The 22,233-nt window shown below is 38.3% G+C and overlaps 2 protein-coding genes across 2 annotated transcripts in view; one reads left to right on the top strand and one right to left on the bottom strand.

Moving 5' to 3' along the window:
- The window catches only part of LOC306887891 (caprin-1-like), a 60,480-nt gene extending 51,305 nt beyond the window's left edge, over nucleotides 1-9,175 (bottom strand). Inside the window, exon 1 of the mRNA XM_079445907.1 lies at nucleotides 9,050-9,175. The gene's annotated coding sequence lies outside the window, so the exon portion shown is untranslated. The remainder of the gene's footprint in view (nucleotides 1-9,049) is intronic.
- Nucleotides 6-22,214, top strand: LOC306887936 (homeobox protein aristaless-like 4). Its single transcript, XM_079445987.1, has 4 exons — nucleotides 6-705; nucleotides 12,667-12,977; nucleotides 16,573-16,701; nucleotides 18,380-22,214. The coding sequence occupies exons 1-4, from the start codon at nucleotides 360-362 to the stop codon at nucleotides 18,695-18,697; spliced, it is 1,104 nt and encodes a 367-aa protein (XP_079302113.1). The 5' UTR covers nucleotides 6-359; the 3' UTR covers nucleotides 18,698-22,214.
- Nucleotides 22,215-22,233: the final 19 nt, after the last annotated feature.

Here is a 22,233-nt window from a genome sequence, read left to right as displayed (position 1 = left end):
CATCTACATAATAACCGAGGAGAGGTCTTGACGTGCGTAGTGGTCTATACCGAGGAGATCTGGGCTGCATCTTCAGAAGACGCATTTTTCGTTACTCCTCTAACCTTAAGGGGGCTTTTTAGCTTTTGGTTAGCTATCTGTTTCTGGAAAACATCTGAATCATTTTATAACCAAAGCCAGCTGCTGCACAAGTCAATGCGTGCGTGTGAGTGAGTGTGTGTGTGTGTATTCGTTTGTATGAGGAAGAGGGAAGGAGTGTGAGAGTATCTGTTCGCTTTGCTCTCCAAAAAGGAAAGAAAGAAAGGAAAGAAAAAAAAAACGATTGGACATCTTTTTCTTCCCCAAACTTTTTTTTAGGAATGAACGCCGAGACGTGCGTTTCATACTGCGAAATGACATCCATGGATTCATATTATAGCCCATCTGCACCGCAAGGTAGGGATCACCAGGCGAACCCTTTCAGGACATTCCAGGCGAGTGACACCAAATACAGCCCCGCTTTCCTGACCAACAAAGGTCAGGCGTTCGGGGAAAAATCTGGAAGCCCGTTCCAGCAGGAATGCCAGTCATTGGATGCCACTGCTGGGGAAGGCACCTTTAACAAATACCACCTCTTCATGCAGAGGTCCTCCTGCAAAACTCCCCCAGACAGCAGCAAACTCCAGCAGGAAAGCGGACACAACGGAGGGCTCATCGCGTGTTATGGTGAGTTTATAACAAGGCATTTGTAAAACAGTCTTAGTACGCAGAGAGAAGCAACTCAAGATGTGTTCTCCCTTCTCGTTTTTACGGCAAATAAATGCAGAGCAAGAGTACAAGCAGGTTCTAGAAGCGTAGCATTCAACTGCAGTGACATTAATATTTTTATGACTCGGTTAAAACAGGATAATCTGCAAAGCCCTTCAGTAAAAAGCTACAATTAGACCAGGTTATTTTACTTGAGATGCAGTTATTCATATTAATAACCACATCAGAGTAAAGTCCACCTGTAGGCTAATATTTACAAAGCAAATGCAGTGGACTTCACAACTTACTACCAATATAACTGGCTCAGCTATCACAGTAACACAATTAGGAAGAGGCATAACCTCCCCGGCTATTACATTTTACCTTTGAAGACCGAATTAAATTATATTTAATGCGATAATCTGAATTACAATCCTTAATACTGCATCTGAATCAGACAATTGAATTAACACGTTTCTGAAGGCAAACGCAACTAATTTTATACACTCTTACAAGTTGTCGACGGCACATTGAGTGTTTTGAACATTTCTCTCACTTGTAAGATAGCAGGCTCGGATCTATATAGGCTACCAATATGAAAACCCATCAATAGCAAAGCCAAGACTAGGAGAACATTTTGCACAATTCTAACAGATATGCAAGCGCGTAGGCTACTCCTGCTCAAAGAAAATTAAAGTGGTTCAATAAAAGATTTCAAAATTCCATACAAATTGATAAATTATATTGTGAAAATCGGAGGTTTTGCACTGAAAACTGCACTAGCATACCAAATCAAAAGAGTTCTTTAACCAATAAGGTACTGAAAGTGGTACATCCCGTAGCCAATAACCAGTGTAGAATCATTTCATCTTCTATAATTGTGTATATATAAGACAGACAGACAAAAAAGAAAAAAAGTAGCCTAACCCACACATTTATTTATTTGAACATGTTCTTGCAATTTGAGGATGAAGCCTAGTCTTCGTGGATGGAAACGGCCCTGAGGGCTTGTAAAGGAAGCTAGGAAACTAAATAAGCTCAGCATTAGATAGGATATACGAAAACTTTTCATTCCCGTCCTTTGACATCCATCACCATCTCATGCTATTTATTATTATTATTATTAAAATTAATAATAATAAAATTATAATAATAATACGATAAGAATGACCTTATCGTAAAATAAATAAATAAATAAATAAATAAATAGGCCTAAATAAAACAAAATAAAGTCTAAAATAAGAGGAAAATAGGAGGGACACGGAAGCCAAAGAGTTGGTAGCGGTAGCCCATAATGAGGTTGGGAAAATGTTTCAATGTGTCCATAAAAATTCTTCTGCAAATGTTTGTTTTAGTTAATGCATTTTTAACAATGCACATATTTTATGTTGACACTAATGTGTTTGAGATTAAACGAATTTTATCGACTTGATGAAAAACGTCAGGTGTGCTGTGCGACCATATATTAAAGCTTAGCTGTCTGGTGCTTAAAATAATAATCACCAAAGGCATTTCTAAGACTGCATTATTGTTTGGCTCATTCGAAAGTAGAATATATTGCCAAATAATAATAAATAAATAAACAAAAAAAACTTTCGGCGAAGATGTAGTAGCAGAAAAAAAATGTTTTGGAAAATAGCTCATACCGACATGCAATTACAAATACATATAACATCATAAACAAAGCTTTGAATAATAAAAATAAAATGAAAAAAAAAAAAAAAAACGATTCACCTTTCAAGAAGAAAAAAGCATTTTCTGACATAGGCTACAGTCTTTTCTAATAATTCAAGATACCAGAAAAACACATAACACTGACTGCAGTTAGAAAGAGCAAAGATATCCTAACCACGCTATATCTGTTATAGACATGCGACAACTCCATAGGCTATATGATATGGGTGGAAAGTGCAATAGCCTGGGGTCACCTTATAACCTTAGTTGTCAAAAAGACTTGAGGAACAGAGCATTGTAAAAGAACATGACGAGATTATTGGTAGGCATATTAGTGAAAACAAAGAATAGTATAAAAACAATTCAATCAAAAAACAGCAGCAACACAATAACAACGGCATTAATAGGAACACTTCTGGAGATATAGGCCTAATTAAATGCGATCGCATTCACATTTTCATAACGACCAAGCACAAAAGCTATCATTCGTTTACAGCTGCAGCTTTCGGCAACGCGCTGCATAATAAACGGATGACGCAACGAGATATCGACATACATTAGATTTAATAATGTCTGTTGTGCAGATGTTGTCAAATAAAAGTCCCATTTCCCAAACTAATCAAAACCTCTCTGACAGAAAAAAGACCATGCGAGTTGATTAACAGAATCCTTACAAGCCAATGGCAAAATTAGCTCTTTTAAATTTAAGTTAACTTGTTTTAATAGAAAACCCAATTACAATAACTTGCATATCATTATTAATATAACATGTTGTAATGCCTTTCAGACCAGCTGTTGATTTAGATTCATAAAGGCCTGTGAACAGATGTTTAAAACTTACATGAACCTAAATGCTATGACTTTTTAAAATATATAGCCTATTAATGTACATTACCAATTATGTAATGTTTGTTCATGACAATTATGAAGTGTTACTTTGTGATCGGAAGAAAAGCAATTTTATCAGCACATAAAATAATAATTGATCTGCTCACAAGGTATAATATTACTGGCTGTAATATGAAGAAAGTGTCAGTCTTACCTTCAGCTGCTCATCATGCATGAAAAAAGGAAAACTAGAATAAAAAAAATGGATGTCCATGCAGAGCAGGTAATACTTATTGCAATCAGCTACAACAAGTGCTGATGTTTTTAAAGATATCCTGCTCTATTCATGACTATTATTATATGGTTGAAGAATCCATGCCTTTGGTTTCAAAAGACACTCAGCTCATTTTTTAATAAGGTATAATGAATGCATACTGTAATTGGTCTAGAGGTTACTGAACACTGAGTAACTGACTTAAATTGAAAACATGTTCCGTCCATTTCAAAACAGATGATTGAGTTTGTGTGCAATATTTATGATATTAATATGTTTGCAATGGGCATGTGCAACTGCTGAACGCTGCCACAAACAAAACCCATTTAAGACAATATGTTGATCATATAATTAGGAAAAAGCAACTTTGAACCACAAAGAATAATAAACAAAAGAATAATAATGAGGCTGGCCGATACAGATTAGGACAATGAAATTACAAAAAATTGTCTAATTTGAAAGACCATTAGGATTGTCAAATAGTAAATCATAATACAATATTCAGATCTGCATTTGTATTTGCAAGAACTTGTAAAGCTCTGAAGGGACATCATTACAGCAACATACAAAATGTCCTGCCAGAGAAATTTGTAAGACCAAAATTAAAGTTGCTAAGGCCCATTTTATGAGGTGTGATGCCTAAAGAGGAAATACAAGAAGTTAGTGAATAAATAAATTCCTCTGTTTAAACCATGATACTTACCAGCATCGAGCGTAGCTTATTCTGGTTTTAAAAGGAGCCGCTGTGACAGACTAGACTTGCATCAAAGTCACATTTCCCCTGGGCACGATTAATTTGTCGAAGAGGGTATGTGGTTTTCAAAACAAGCTTTTGACTAATTCCTCCTTTGTGGTCAGCACTAATAACAAAAGAAAACGACACTCTTAAAAGGGAGTTCTTTATCACCTCTTCAGTGAAAGTCCACCGTAGATCATATCATGATGAACAAAGTAATTAAGCAGTTCAGTATTATAGGCCATTGATAGTCGATATTATGGACTAAAATATTTACAGTACAATGAGTTGGCAGTTAATTGGTTAAGGAATGATGATGGCTTGATTGACAGTCTTGTACAACAGGCAACATCACAAGTTGTGTTTGGCTTGGTTATCGCTTCTTTTTCAGTATTATTTTGGATTTTGGTGTTAGTGTGAATCAGTGAGGCTCAAGCTTGCTCATAGTTTATCTACTGGCTCTGTTGAGAGCAACAGCAAGATACAAAATATTATTCATATTAGGTGAGGGAATGGCAGAATTTCAAGCCTTTAATCCAATCAGCGTTTGAGAAATGTTTGCATAAAATAATAGTTAGTAATTTTAGTAAATTTCAAGAATTATAGCTTTTTATATTTCTAGTTTGTGCATGACTGTTTCTATATATTCTCATTGCTTGCAAACCTTTTTTAAGCACTCTCAGCGTTTGGCTGATATGATGAATAACTATATCAAAGGAAGTAGCTCAGCTGCATTTCTATAATGAGCATATACAAAACAGCATGACCTTTTTTCCCTTTTGTGAAACACAATTAAATACCGAAAGTAGGCATAAAAAAAAATATATATTAAAAATGTTCTAAAAATTGACAATTATTTTGAGCATTCACTTTTTCAGTCCCATTTGTCATACAAATAAATAAAAGAAAATCATAAAAAAGAAAAATGATTATTTTGACATATGCTAAATATATATTAGTGATATGTTGTACTATAATTTCTTAAGAGATTTTCAGTTACTGCTTTACTTTATATTTAATTAATGACGTGTGAATTATTACCATACATTATATGAATTTACTTAAGTAATATCTTACAGTGTCTATAGTACTGCAACAGTACAAAATAAATAATGTACAAAATATCACCATGTAAACTTCCAAATATCACCACAAGGTATCAAAGTCATAGCACAAAATTCACATTTCATAGGAGATGAGGCCATCAGCCTAGTTTTTGAGCTGCAGCCTGTTTCAGCAAAAAGCAAGCACAAAAGGAGAATAGAGTCACAGAGGTATTGCACAACCTGAGAAAAAAGGCAATTCCCATAGCCTGCTGATCTAAGGAGATGTGACAAGGACTTGGGATCATTTTACCAGTTAGCTCAAAACTTGGCTTTACAGTTTACATTAGCTTCAGTCTGCTTACCTGAACGCGGCACGCTAGCAGCATGCTTCAAAGACAATGCCTCTATTTAAACAGCATAATCAAATCCCAGAAGATTCTTTCTAATGGGACCTCAACCAGTGAACGGCTGAGCATTTGAGGTAAAAGCAAATTTTTGAAACAAGCCCTTATTTGGAAATTTGTTACTTTATTTCTCAACTATTGATTTGGAATTTATTTATAACATATTCTTTATTATTACTATTTTTTATAGGGATAGTTCACAAAAATAAAAAAAATCTGTCACTTACACACACTCATGTTGTACACATTGTGCTACAATTAACACTAGACCCCACTGACTTTAATTGCATGAACATATTTTGTTTTCCACAAAATTCAGTCAGTAAGTGATGAGTTTAAAATCATGTACGAGTGAGTAAATTACAGGGTGGGGGTAAAATGATTCTGAAGATACTAAAACTGTAATATGTCTTTATGCTACATTACCTTTTGGCTCTTTTCTGTGTTTTTTTTTTTCTTGACATTATCTTAAACGACAGTGATTAGTTAGTTTTTTACAGCATTCCATAGTGCTTGTTAACTACAACACTGCTCCAGTGTGGTTTCTAATGCCATCCAGGAGATTCCAGACATTACTGATGATTTGGGAAATGCAATGTCAACTGCTAAACAAACAAAATGGTACAAAATAGCACAATAAAAAATAAAAAGAGAGAGCAGTACAAGGCAAGCTGTTGCAACATGTTTTCTGAAACCCTTGCACAAAAACAAATTGCTCACTGAAAACTGTGATATATTTGTACCTAACAACGTTCCAAAAGAAAAGCCACAGCCAAAATCACCAAACTACTGCACTTACACAGAATACTTCAACTCCCTATATTTTTCAGAAAGCCACAAAATCTGATCTCCCCATAATCATAATTGTTGGAGTTAGTAAAACCAGCAAAGACACCCTGTGTTTTCTTTTTGACAGTGTGTATTGAATCAAACTGCAGTTGATAAAGTCATCCTCAGGTTTTAGCAGTCTTGAGTTCAAATACTTTTTGTCTCGCCACTCCAAGAGAGCTAAGCGAGCTGTGATATATCGCGAGAAGCACCTTAAAGGAAATGCTGTGTTTTCTTGCTCAGCATGTGCTCTTTGCTGCAGCCTGCTGGGATAAATCGTCCTTTAGGACTAGCGGTGTGTTTGGACTTCTCTGCGGATACCTATCAGATTCTCACTACCGGGCTTTTTTTCAGTAAGCACCAGCTGAGATGCAACTCTCTCTCAGAAACAACTGCAGTCTTGTGCGTCATTTTGAATAGAGTCATACAGTTCACTCTGAAGTCCGAATATAACACAAGAACGAGAGGTGACTCTAAAACGTAAAGCAAGTCAAAGGAGGAGACGGTCCCTGTGGTTTGGTCGCTTTATGTTTAGAATCGAGCTGCTGTTGTCACATCTGCCTTTGACTATGTGATTTGCTCTGGTTTTGCAAATGGTTGCGTGTGCAGACGTTTACTAATGAGGCTCCATCTCTACTAATATCTTGTGGTGTCACGCTCACAATCACCAATAAAAAAAATGGTTCACCGTTTCCATATGCCACCAGCCGGAGCCAGTCTTCATATCACAACCTATCAATCTCTCCATGCCGTGTCCGTCTGTAAAGAGCCTGAAATAATTAGATAGCAGAAGAGAAGTTCAGACTGTCGGCCTGGTTTCAGAGCACCAAGCAGCCCATTACAATGCAATCCATATTTTAAGCACCGAAAACAAACTTAATTACAGACAAAAACAAAAGCTTAGATGAGCAAACAGTCATCCTCGATTTCCTTTACCATTTGTTTTCAGTCATAATAGAGATGAAACCCAGCCCGACAATGTCTTATGTTTTAATTTTTTAAACATTTTCGGGAGCTTTGGTGTATTTAACCATTAACCCTTCACAGAGACCCCAGGCAGCCTAATTTATAGTGTTTTAATTTAAGTCTTTTATTTGCCTGCTGCTGACCCTAACAATCAGATTCTGTAAAAAAGCATAGAGGATGCCCTGCCGCTTTACAGCTAGTTAAATTACACTTTGATGTGTTCCCCCGTTTTCAGCTGGTATTAAATGTGTGCCCCTTGTAAAGATCTGACCTTTGCTAACTCATAAGGTCGAGCACCGACATCCTACAAAGCCAGGAACCACTGGCGTCTCCCATCGAAGGCGAGGCACCTTTTTAGTGCGAGTGGGTCTGGAACCACTGTGTGAGCCATTCATGCATATTGTATGATAATATATAGTGGTGCCCTTTTCTCATGATTTATAGGATATATCAAATGGTGACCTATTTGAAGATATTTTACTCTGGAGTCAGAGGTAAAAGGAGATGCTGTAAAATGGGTTTACAAGCCCCATTCTTGCTGCGCATACAGGTGTGAATCTACTCGGGTTAAAAAGCCAATTAGTCTTTTTCCTGAACCTCACCGTCTCCTAACCTAGAGCTGAACAACTGGCAACTTCTGAGGTGACAAAGCCCTCCACGTTGATACGGCACTGCTGTTATAATACTTTTAGTGCGGTATTAACATTAGAAATCCAATCAGATTAGATGCCATGTCCATCTTACCTCGTTGCACCTGAAGAGAAATAAATACAATCACACACTGCCAAAGCTTGCAAAAACATGTTTACATTTATACATTTTTATCCAAAGCGAATACATCAAGTGATTCATCTTAAAGAGGCAAATAGACTCAGAAAGTGCTCATAATACCAAGTTTCAAGCATTGTTCAAAGTAGTAAGACTGACTGCCAATTAAGTAAAGAAAAGCAAAGGTTTATTTTTTTATTACATAACATACATAATATCGAATGCAACCTACACTAACGTTTAAAAGTTTGGGGTCAGTAAGATTTTTTTAATTAACACTTTTCTCCTCAGTGACACAATTGTTTAAAATATATTTATAATGACAGTAAAGACATTTATAATTTTACAATTTCAATTTCAAACTAATTATTTTCTTTTGAACTTCCTATTCAAAGAATTATGAAAAATGCATCACTGATTCCACACAAATATTAAGCAGCACAACTGTTTTGAATACTGATAATAATAATAATAATAATAATAATAATAAGAGGAAATGCTTCTTGACACAATACCAAATCAGCATATTAGAATGATTTCTGAAGGACCATGCACGTGACACAGAAGAATGGAGTAATGGCTGCTCAAAATTCAACTTTGCCATCACAGGAATAAATTAAATTTTAAAATATATTAAATATAAAAGGGTTATTTTATAATATTTGAAAAAGTGAAAAGTGAAAAGTGAAAGTGACATGTGGCCAAGGATGGTGTCCCATACTTGGGATTTGTGCTCTGCATTTAACCCATCCAAGTGCACCCACACAGTAATGAACACACACACACCGTGAAAACACACCTGGAGCAGTGAGCAGCCACTTTTGTTGCGGCGCCTGGGCAGCAGTGGGGGATTAGGTGCCTTGTCCAAGGGTCTCACTTTAGTTGCGGTATTGAGGGTGGAAGAGAGCGCTGGGCATTCACTTCCCCCACCTACAAATAATAATAATAATAATAATTATAGTAGAATATATATTTAATAATATTTCATCATTCATACCCCCCCCACAAAAAAAAAAAAAAACGAACAAACTTTTGAAATGGCAGGGTATATCAGACATTCAAAAAACAACATTGTATCATTGAACAACATTGTTCAATAATCAGAAAAATCAGCAGTGGTCAATAGCAATGTACTATTTTTATACAACAGCATCAAACAAACACAGCATCAAAGTTCACCATTTCACAAAAGACTAGCAATATGAGCAATAGGTGCTACACCAAGTTAAAAAATAGTGTAAAACTATGTATGTATGTAAAAAAAAAAAAAAAAAAAAAAAAAAAAAAAAAAAAAACGGTGAATAGATTCCTTGTTCTGAATTTATGCTATTGCAGGCAGTGCCAAAAAGTCAGTTTGGGCAATATTCAAAACATTTTATTTCTTGAGTGCTGCTAAAATAATGTTCTCATTTGCATTCACAGGAAAATGTAGTAATTTTTTCTGTTGTCAACTGTGGTAAACATTGTTCCTAAAGCCATATATGATCTCATGAAACGTTGGTGTGTTACAGCACCACAAACAAGGTTAAACAACAGGACCATGTTCAGCTCTGCACTTTTGTTGCAATCTTCAACCGCCACCCCCCTCAGAGCTCCGGTTCAAAACTTTTCTACTCTGACAGAAACATTTTGCCATGAGATTTCTTGCCTAGAAGGCAGGTCATGTTACTCACCCATATGGTGGAGCTACAGGGGCAGCCAAGTCTCTGTTCACCTTGAGCAGCGGAGAGCCTGGGTTGAACCCTCGGTGGACTTCAAGACTGTCACAATACTCTAGGTCTGCCAAAAGCCATCAGTGACACAGGGTATAAACAAGAGCCTTTGATCGCTAGGGCCCTGATTTCAAACAGGCTGTCAGCTTTTCCGTGTGGGGGCAAGAGGCGTGAGGCATCTGAAGGGACAAGCTGAAAATATTTATGTTTGAGTAAATATGCTGCTCCCACTTTCTTAACAAGATGTGTCAGTACTGGGCAGGAGGCAATGTGGGAGCCATTATACCCCCAGGCCTGGCTCCATGACTGTCATGGTTGAGCCCACGGTGCATGGAGAAGGCAAAATAAGGAGACAAGCAAAAGGAAGCATATACAACCTGTTATGCGGTCAAGAACAGGAACGAGATTTAAAGCCAGGATAGTTCACCCAAAAATGAAAATTCATTTAAACTTACTTATGTCGATTCAAAACTTCATGACATTTGACATATGGGCCACATAAAAGATATTTTGAGTGTTTTTTCTCCATACAATGAAAGTCAACAATCACCAAAATGTTTTGTTTTCTAATGTTCTTCAAAATATCTTTTGTGTTTCATGGAAGTAAGCAAATCACACAGGTTTGGGTGAACTAGGCATATACCCCTTTAAGAGAGAGAGAGAGATTCAACCAACAGTTAATGTCATAAAAAGGCTGTTTCCATTTTATGCAGTGCGTTATATATCAAGATAATGTTTTTCCCTAGGGAGAGTCAATTTGCAAATCATTGACACTACACAAGATTCACAAAGCCATAAACATTAGTTGTCTTGATCACAGTTCACATAGTTATTGGCAACTGAAAGAGTAGAACTTGATGGAGGAGGGAGTGAAAGGATGGTTGCGCCAACATGTTCTAGTTGCACACATTACCAGGGCCAGAAAAAAACACATGGATATTTCAGCATGTGGTAGGGGCAGCATGTAAAGGGCCGTAAAAATATTTAGTAGGATTTCAAAAATTACACTTTTAGCTTGGCGGTACCTTCAAAGCTACATTCTTGAGAATTATCTACCCCTAAATGAGCAGTTCACCCAAAAATGTACAATTGTTCGAAACTTGTATGATTGCCTTTTTGTAGAACATAAATGAAGATATTTTGAAGAATGTTCACACCCATACAACGGAAGTCAATGGGGTCCAAAACAACTTCCAACTTTTTAAAATATATTCTTTTGTGGTCAACTGGAGAAAGAAAGTCATAAAAGTCTGGAACGATGAAGATAATTAAGTGGTGACAAAATCTTTATGTCTGGGTGAACCATCCGCTTAATGGTGATATTAGTGGTATTAACAGGTACCCTTAAGGGGTAGATAAAATACAAAGGAGTACTTTTAAGGGTGCTACCCCAGGGACAAGCTGTTCCCAATTTTTCTCACAGCAGTTTGTCCAGGGGCACCACGATACCTTAATCCAGTCCAATACATTACCCAACATGGTTCTGTGAGGAGGCCTACGGTGCTGAGAAAGGCATGTGTGCCAGTAGCATTTACCCATCAGCCCCTCAGTTTAAACCTGAGAAGGTTTTAATCAACTCTCACATTAGAAAATGAACACATCTCAACACTGCATCACCTAAAATAACTTTCCGTCACTGAGCGTTGAGCTAAAGTAAGACATAAAGCTCAGGGTCGCCATTGGATCACATCAGCGGGAATGTTCCCAAAGGAACTCTAATCCAGCTTTACACCCTATTCCTCCTTTGCAGCCAAGTGAGTGAAACAGGGTGAGAGAGACGAAAGTCTGCCAATACAGCCATCAATTTTGTGAGCATTATGATTTGAGTGAGCATGCTGTTCTTTGTAGCACACAGCATAGACAGGTAACGAGCTCAGAGAGAGAGAGAGAACTGGAGAAATGACCTAATGTCCTGGAATCCTCACATTCATTGATCTGACTTAATTTATAACTGGCACGCTGACTGGGGTTTCACAGCTGAGCTGCTGCGTGTTTCCAGTGGCTTGACGCAGAAAATTACCACTCTAGAGTCTTGTCGCTGGGCTAGTGTGGCCTCATTATGAGCCAAGCTCCATTTTGCACCCTTGCCACAGAGTGTGTGTATATTTGAGGCTGCGCTCGTCAAACAGGGCTGCAGTCTTCGGATTGTGTCCAGGCGGGAAACCTGTAATTTTCTATCAGTCTGCAATTACAGCCACAGTGTCAGTTTCACATGAGCAGCTGATTTATGAGCTGAGACTGGCAGCGATTACCGCAGTGAGTCTGACATCAAGCCATGGGTCTTAAAGACTCTCTCATTCCAGACCCAATTATGGAATAATTCAGATATTGTGATTGAAGAACTATGAAGGACAATGCTACATCGTCTTGCCCAATATTATATAGGCAATTCTTAGATAAAATACAATAGGTTTGTTTAATTTCTTAACATCGATTGCAGATATAATGAACAATATCAATGTAGGTTCATTTCTACATTGAATTTGAGATGGTAATCATTTCATTAAATGAAACAAAAATGCAATATATATTAAGACACCACTGAGCCAGCTGTCATTCTACATTCCACTGGGGTCACCTAGTACCCATAATAAATCAAATGTAAATCAAATGTTTTGGTGATCGGTTCTGGTGCTGTAGAATTGCTTCCCTCACACCCCTTTCATAATTAATAACCCTTCTCGGTCTCTTTTTCTGTCTACAGGTAAAGACAACACAGGTCTGACAGATTCTGAGTTACCCCACAACAGTGATCCAGCAGGGATGGATGGCAGCTACCTCAGCGTAAAGGAGTCAGGAGTGAAAAGCCCTCAGCAGCCAAACTCAGAGCTGGCTTCTCCGTTAGACAAGGCCGAGGGAGAGAGCAACAAGGGCAAGAAAAGACGCAACCGTACCACCTTCACAAGCTATCAGTTAGAGGAGCTGGAGAAAGTCTTTCAGAAAACACACTATCCTGACGTCTACGCCCGGGAACAACTCGCACTGAGGACTGACCTGACAGAAGCTCGAGTACAGGTGTGAACCTTCCACATATCCATTACCAAATCCAATTCTGTGTTTTAAATAACCTTTAACCAGGAGGCTAGACCACCAGTCTTCCTCTACTAATTTTAGTCCAGTTGTAGTCCAAAATGAGGGATCAGATTTAGGTTAAGACCAACATTTTATTTTTTAAAGTTGGTAAAAGAACAGTGACACCAGGAGGAAAAGATATTAAGTGAAGTGACATACTGCCAAGTATGGTGGCCCATACTCGGAATTCGTGCTCTGCATTTAACCCATCCAACGTGCACACACACAGCAGTGAACACACACACACCGTGAACACACACCCGGAGCAGTGGGCAGTCATTTTATGCTGCGGCGCCTGGGGAGCAGTTGGGGGTTCGGTGCCTTGCTCAAGGGCGCCTCAGTCGTGGTATTGAGGGTGGAGAGAGCACTGGACATTCACTCCCCCCTACACTATTGAATATAAATAGAGAATACAGAGCAAAAGTGGCTGAAGTTGGCCATCACAAAAGATCATAAAGGAAAAAAGGGCTTTCATATTAGCCATGTCCAGGGTCTGCTTTTATCTCGAGATGCTACCTGAACCTCTGTCTGGTAAACCAGAACCTTTATGTGACCCATCCCAACCCCCAACTTTACCCCTACATTTGCATATAATCCCTCCAACACTACTGCTGCATTCCTGCACCGACAGACAGACCGGGAGATCCCTTTACCCGACCTCAAATGTGCGCTTTACTTGGAAGCCCTGGATTTACACTGTTTTTCTTTCATTAATGTCCCACTCAGGAAAGAATGTGTCCCTCCCTGCTCTTAAGGGTAGGTGAGAGAACCTGGCCTGAAGCTCCTTCATGTGGTGAGGGCTGCTTATGACCTACATACATGCAAACAACTTTGACTATAACTAAAGAATGATGGGAAACAACCAAAGAACCATGATGGCTCAGTTCCAGGGATGATGATCACAGTCAAATCTTTTTGGAACTTTAAAGTGTAGCCTTTCCTTTCCTTTGCTGAACCCACCCCCCTTCTTCTCCCCATCATTTCCTGTCGAAAATAAAGGGGAATAAAGAAGCAACAGCATTGTAAAAATACTAATGTCTACACAAATTGGATGACATTTTTTTTTTTTTTTGCCTTCCTAAGAGAAAGATCTGCAAATATTAATATATTTAATAATAGTAAATCTAGATACATCTAGTCAAAGGTTAAGGGCTTAAAACAGTCAACCTTTTCAACTAAAAATGTAATTTGTCACGATGACCACATAAAAATGACTCAGACATAGAGAGAAAATATTATAAATTGCATTTTTCCATAAATAAAGTTCTGGAGGTTCAATAAAAAAAAAAAAAAAATGATTTTTAAGTGGAAGAGGTGAGCTTGAGTGACAGCAGAGGCAGACCATCAATCCTCAAAGCTACTCTGGACTTCAAAGCTGCTCTTTCCCCTTTTCTCCTGGTTTAGTTCAGTGTTTCTGTTCTCTCTGCTGGTGCTGGAACATAAATAAAGCTCCATAATAAGCCTCTAAGCTGCTTTAGCTGTCAACATCCTTACCAATTACAGTGCTACTAGCACGCATGGACAACATACAAAAGATTAAAAAAAAACTTTTTCTGCTGTTTCGAACAGGTGCTGGTCAAAATTAGTTGACTTGTTAATATTGGCAGGCTTGAATTTATTCAGCAGCAACCACTAAAGGAAAGAATGACAGAAAATAAAGAAACCAAAATGGAAGACCAAGGTTGTGACTGAACTAAAGACCCAAATAACTCTCCATCTATGATCTCTCTCACTCTCCATGTCAGTCTGGTTCAAAGTTAAGCTTTTGGTATAAGCATATACTACACACCTCAGCACTGGCTCATCATTATGAAAGGAATATAAGTGGATCTTTCCATTACTCATCTACGTGCCTCTACTGGGTCGGACAGTCACATATGGAAAGCCAGTAGCTTAAGAGTCAGGAAATTAAACATAGAATGAAAACAAACTCCATTTTCAACTTTCTTCATCTTTCTTTTCAATCTCCCAACTTCCATGCTTAGATTTATGAAGGGGAAGACAGTCTGAGAAAAAGATAAATATAAAGACAGGAATAAAAATGCTGGCGCACACAATGCATATTAAAAGACGTTTTAGATGCCCATACAGCATCAACAACTAGCACCATTTCAAAACACAGACGAGGATAGGAGGATGCAAACGGAGACCCATAAGAGCGATGATGCCTGCTGAAAAAATCTGTGCGATTCAGAAAACAAATGTTCTTTTCTCTCAAGGCAGTTAAGCTCTACAAACATATGATGTGGAGCTAAGGGACGCTGTTGTCCAACACCACATTAAGTGCAAGCAGAGCTGAGGTGCTATCAGGTTACGCTGAGAGATAGGCTGACTTGTTGCTGGCAATGGATGCAAAAACCACAAACTGATTGACCAAAGAGCCATACCCAGATCCAAGTTCAAGCTCCGTGACGAATCGAGATTGCAAGACAAAAGAAAGTCTCTGTTTGGGAAAAAAAACCAAAAAAACTTTCCACTACACAAATCAATAAACAGATAGTTCTAAACAGAGAAGAGCCAGGATTAAAAGAATGGAATTTTGGCAGCTCTTCAGACTGCGACCCATGAGAAATCACTTTGTGTAATTTGTTCTCTAATTCCCTGGTCTCCAAATAACAACCATCTATTCAGGGAAACAATGCATATTTCTATAGAAAAGCAAAGAGGAAAAAAAAAAAGAGAGTGCACATAGACAGATAAAATCCTGACTATTTTTAAAGAAATAGTTCACCCAATAATAGTTCACTACATAATTGTCGGTATTTACACACTCACGTCATTCAAACCTGTGTGACTTTCATTCTTCTATGGAACACAAAAGAAGATATTTTGAATAATGTTTCAGACACTTTTTTGATATCAGTGGGGTCCAAAAAATCATAAGAATTTCATTGCATGATCAAAATATATTCATTTGTGTCATGCACAAAAAAAGTCATGCAGGTCCAAAATGACACGACGGTGATGATAGAAATCTTATTTTGAATTCACCTTTTCCTTTCTAAAAGCTGAATTAATCTCCTAATCCATCAAAGCAAGCATATGGTGGTGGAGGAGCAGGGGGACTGACACAGTTCTCTGAGGCCTCTGGCCCCGGTGGATTCCTGCTTTCTCCTCCCTACCTCCTGCTGCTGCTGATGGCTCTGATAGAAAAGAAACTCGGAGGAGGCCATCACAATCTGTCAGCTCTCACAACATCAAACAACTGTTTCCAGGAAAAGATGCTGAAAAATAACAGCCGAGGGGTTTCCTACAGAAGCTCTATAGACTTATATCGCAAGTGACAGACTCTCTAGGCACCAAAAAAATAATTGCATCTAGACATGATACTAAATGACTTACACAATGTGATTGGTGTACATGCGGTGTAATGGTGGGAAGTTTGATGATGGATGTTAATCTCTCTGTTTATAAATCTCCACTAAGACAATATTTCCTGTATATGATGTAACATCACTAGTGGCCAGTTAACATGAGGTCATTTAATCACTTACTAATGCGATATCCTCATGATTAAGGATTGATGTCTTACTTGCAGGTCTGGTTCCAAAACCGAAGAGCCAAGTGGCGGAAGAGAGAGCGTTTCGGACAGATGCAGCAGGTCCGGACACATTTTTCCACGGCCTACGAATTGCCCCTTCTCACTCGGCCTGAGAACTACGCTCAGGTATAGTACTGTCTTCAGTAATTGCTGAGAGTTCAGGAAATATCAGTAATGAACATTAATTATTATTATAATTAAGATTTATGATAATTAAGAATTGAAATTTAAAATAAAAAAATAATTCTAAAAGGTTCAATTAACAGTTCTTTTGAGGTGCGTCCCAATTTACATACTTATGCACTATTCTATGCCGCTTTTTAGTATAAATGGTGCCATAGTGTGTTCTCACTGAAAATTCCAAAAAGAAAAAGTGTAGTAAAAGTGTGGAATGATGGATACTTTATGCATTCAACTATCACAGCTTTAAATACGTTCTGGAGGGGGAGGGGCTATCAGACTTAGGATGACAAAACAATATATATAATTTCATATAATTCATACAGAGTGCAAAGAATAAGTACACAACATTTAGTTCATCATTTGGTCATCTTTAGTCTTTTTAAAAGAAGGGTTTCATTCATGGTTCTTTTAGTAATTTTAAGGAAAAAATATTTGGATGAAAACAAATTCAATTTGATTGCAAATAATTTTTAATTATAATTTAATGGAAAAAAAAACTCACAAAAAGCGTGACAGGTGTGAAAACTGTCTCTCAGTTTCTTTTACACTTTAGTCTTTAGAGTCTGCAAAACTCAAAATGTTTATCTTTAACTACACATTATCATAAGTACATTAAGTAGCGCCACTGTTTTAATTCACACACGTAGTTGTAAAGTGTGTTTTAATGACTTAAAGGAATTAGTTGAAGAATCATACTACTCTTCTTGTGCTTTGTTTTTGGATGCAGTAAAAAGAATCTAATCATTCAGAGTCGTTCATTAAGGAATCAGACTTCACTTTTATGATGTATATTCAGTAGATTTAGATGTTTAGCCACCACTAAAACCATTAGTCAGATTACTTTATTAAGAATACAAGTGCTAGAACGTTTACTTTATTTTCTTAATATTCATCTTTACCTCAATGAATTAAGTTTACTTTTTAAAACCTGCATGTGGAATATTGCTGATAAACATTTGGGAATTTCAAATGAAAAACAATAGGAAATCAGATCTGTGTAACCACTGATAATTGGGGGTCCTGAGGAAGCACAATGTCGAGGTCAGGTCACAACAGCGCTGTGGCAGAGAACGACACACCTTCACAGGAGAGCCAAAGAATCTCCTGGATTTATTATGAATATGTGGCTGGGTCGGAGGGCAGGGGTGGCTCTTTGGGGAGCGCGCCTGCAGCTGTGGAATGCAGCTTTGCTCACATCTGGGGCATCTCCCTGAGAGGGCTTTCATCTCCCTCCACAGCCCTCCCTCAGACCCCCACCTCTCCAGGCCCAGAGCAGAATACAGCCCTATCAATTCACTCTGTGCTCCCTCTGCTCAGCAGAGAAGGTTACTCTGGGTGTTGAAGGAACGTCTAGAGACAGGCATTCCTCCTCCACACTAGGCAAGCAGCTCCCACTCAGTACGGGACCAGATGAATGCCTCACAGCTCTTGATAAATCTCCATGTCGATTACCACTGAGGATTCTGCACCTTCGCCAATGCAATATTTCAAAACAAGAGGACTTGATAAATGGACTTGATAAATGCTCTCATGACTATAAGTTACTTTAATGTTATTAATGGTGAGATTGCAGAATGTAAATGCACTATACCTTAACCTTCTGCATTCGTCTTTGTTGCAGATTCAGAACCCTTCTTGGATAGGCAGCAGCAGCGCTGCGTCTCCGGTGCCCGGTTGCGTTGTACCCTGCGACTCGGTCACTTCCTGCATGCCGCCTCATCCACATGCTGCTAGCGGAGTGTCTGACTTCTTGGGTGTGCCCAGTCCTGGAGGTCACATGGGACAGACACACATGGGCAGCTTGTTTGGGAGTGCAGGCATGAGCACTGGCATTAATGGGTACGATCTAAACATGGACCCAGACCGGAAATCCTCCAGCATCGCGACCCTGCGAATGAAAGCTAAAGAACACAGCGCAGCCATCTCTTGGGCTACATGACTCCCCCAAAATCAGGACATTATCTCGTAGTCCCTCAACATATAAAAGAAGGAGGAGCAAATGTGAAGATCAGTTAGCCACAAAAGCATGACCTGGGAACAAGGAGTGCATGGATTGACAAAGAAAAGAAAAAGTAATAGAGATACCAGGAGATTTATTTCCATTTTAAGTCTAGAGAGACAAGAGAAAATCAGAGATCATAAAACTGAGAATGTTCTGGCTATGAAACAAGAAAGAAATACAAGACAGACGACAGAAACTTGACATCAGAATGCATACAAGAATTAAATTAAAAAGGAAAAATGAATAGAAAAAAACCCTGCACTTATCCGCGACTAGTGTCCCATTTGTAAACACACAAAAATTTATTTAAACGCATCTGCCTTCGTTTTCATCTCAGCATAATCAAAACCTGTTAAATGCTTGTTCTGTCACAGACTCCTTTTAAAATATGCCATCTCTGCTTAGACTGTTCTAAAGGACTGACAATAGAGTTTCTAACAGTAAAAACTTTCCTATTGTAGGCTTTATCCAAACATATATGCAGCAGTAATCGGGTAAACTGAACTTGCTTTTTATATTAACTCATTGTTCACACCTGCATTGATTCGTTTGTTCATATTAATTCCGTTGGTCTTGTAGAAGTCTATCAACAATTTGAGAAGTACTACACTTCAAACACTTGAGCCAAAATCTGTTAGGAGTTGCGCAAAAGGCATGGTAGACTTAAGAGGGCCAGAAAAGTAAGACATAACTGTCCCGCAGGTAACTAGGCACTCGAAGGAGGCTTCCACGTGCCTTGATGAATTGTGTGCCCCCCAGTACCAGTAGTCTCAGGAAAAAAAAACAAAAAAAACAAGTGCAATCTGCTAGCACAAACCCAAAGTAATATAGTTAATCACTGTCTAATTACAGGTGGTAGTCACTATCCACACTGCAATCTATCTTTTTCTTCTTTGCAGGCACATTTCAATTTTTTTCTGGAAGAAGTTGTTCTAAAGCTGTTTGGCAAGATTTGACAGCCAGCCACATACTCCGATACAAATCTTGGATCCGTCAGACTGTCAAATTGATTGTCAAACATAATTAAGAAATACAATCTACAGAGAATGAAGGATGCAAAAATAGGTTGAGAAAGTTTTCTTTCTTTGCGTTTTGAATATCACGACACACTTGCATTTTTTTCAGTGAATATTGGTGCCTTAGCTTCTCTGCTTTAGTCCCGGCTATATAATATGTACGGTGTTAGGGCTGTCTGAAATTTGAGCCATGCTTCATTAATTTTTTGGGCAGAAGTCCTCATTGCATCATCTCAAATGAAACTATCAACTTGCCAATCTGTGCATCATCCAGCATGGCACTGATTGGGTGGAAGCAATACTGGGCTTTGGCATGTAATCACTGACATTCCCATGCACAGAGGTGACAGAAATATAAAGCAAGCACTATTGCAAAGTACTACAAGCTTTCTACTTTTCCAGAGTCAGATTTAGATCAGGTAAAACAAAGCTGTTTGAAATCTGGAGACGAATCTGATACGTTCTGCCCTTTGGAGAAGCCATTTCTAATTTGTAAATGAGAACCACATTTCCTTTCCTTCATTCTGCTGTGCAGCTTATCTAGATCCCTGGAGATACTTATATATACACACAACTTTTTTTATTATAATACCAGAGCAGTGACTTACCTGGTTTGAGGGGATTACAACATGGAATCAAGTTCTGTTTTAGAATGACAATAAAACTAGGCTTGCTTTACTTAATATTTTTAAACAAAAACTCAAATATATAATGCACTGGGTGCAATATAACGTTAAACCATGTAAAAGAACCTCATTGCCAAAAGTCAATTAGAAATCACCTGCTTACTGCTGCTCAGTCTCGTGCCCCACGGCCTGGATATATCATATGTAAAGTATAGGGGCTTCCTGAAGTTTGAGCCATGCTTCATTAATTTTCTGGCAGAAGTCTTCATTGTATCTCATGACTGAGCATCTCATCACTTAAAGTAGCAGGGGACCTGCTAAAAAAGCCAGTGATCATGTTAATGGGCTTTTCATTAGGACTAAAACTAGTAAGTTGATCCATCCTGCACCGAATCCATCCACCAGAGCAACAGTTCAACCACCAATCCTCACTGAGAGCCATGAGGAGCTCTGCCAGTGCAGAATTGTGAGTCCTGGCACTCTCACTTTGGCCTTTAAGAGGTTGCTGAGAGGGTGAAGTGACTACAGTGTTCCGGTGTTCTGGGAAAGGACAATCCACACAGCTGTGTTCGGGGTAAATGCAAAACAAACATGCCTCGCACATGCTTCCTCTTCAGCTGCCATGGCTCTTCTTTCAAAGCCCCATGCTGAACACGGCCTGGTCTGCTACCCCAGCCAAAGCATCAGCTCAGCGACTCGGAGTCAATGCACACCCGTGCTCTCAGGCAGACTTTTTAATTAACACCGAGACATCTGCGGATAGGGATTCTGTGACAGAACAGAGGAGCGTGGGCTCCGTGTTAGCCTATCTTTAACTATTGTGGAACCAGGGGTGCTGATGGAGCTCAGGTCAACACTATCATTAGTTTGTGTAATATCAGCACACATATACACTTCTGTAGCATTAAACGAGCTAATCTGCACATAACAGAACACAAGTCATCACATTTGCTTTTGATACTCTTGTACTTCATTCAAAGGAAAATTAGCCTAACATTTAAAACGGTCATCAAAACGGTTCTGTAGAAAACAGATTGTACAGTACCCAAAGTAGTTGTCATAGTACCTTGCAGATGCCTATGAGTTACAGAGATTCTTAAGTCTCTGTCCCATCTCCTAAAACTTATACTACTGAAGTAGGCATATCCAAGTACTAGAATAATATAATGCTTTGTTTTGTGTGTGGTTGCATTGTATGGTTTTCTTTGGATTTCTTTCTTGCATAAAATACCCTTGGAGCCTTTCTTTTGTAAAAATATCCTTATTAGAAATATATAATTTTATGTGTGACTGAGGGTTCTTGCTTTTGTTGTATTGTGGGTCTGGGGATTAAATGCGATACATTTGGGTTTTTGGTATGTAAATGAACTTAAAATAGTTGTGATGGCTTAAAGCTTAATGTATGGCTTTTGAATCATTTTTATTAATTATTTACTTTCAAGCTTGTTTATGTTCTATATATATATTGTGATTTACAACCGTAAGTTATTGCACTTACATTTTTAATTGTTTGAATTGCTTCGAGAACATCTGATTCGAGTGGAATAGCACTATAAAATATGTGTACTCGATCAACTGTCAAGTACTTTGAGAACATAATGGTAAAGTACCGAGGGCTGGTAAACTGTTTATCCATGGGCTTTTTCAGATTTGTTTCAAATCTGAAAAACAGGCTAAAACAAGATTAAACTTGGAACAAACCTCTTGAAAAAAAAAAAAAAAAAGTTTTCTAGCAACACACACTGTTCCGGGACATTTGACATACTGTTCTCAGAGCCGGATGTAACTCCCATCTTACATTAAAGACATACTGAAGACATGAACTTCCTGT

This window comes from Barbus barbus, assembly GCF_936440315.1.
Source record: "Barbus barbus genome assembly, chromosome: 2".
In the NCBI taxonomy this organism is placed as follows: Eukaryota; Metazoa; Chordata; class Actinopteri; order Cypriniformes; family Cyprinidae; genus Barbus; species Barbus barbus.
The sequence above is the reverse complement of the archived record's forward strand: the minus strand, read 5'-3'. Positions and strand labels throughout refer to the sequence as shown.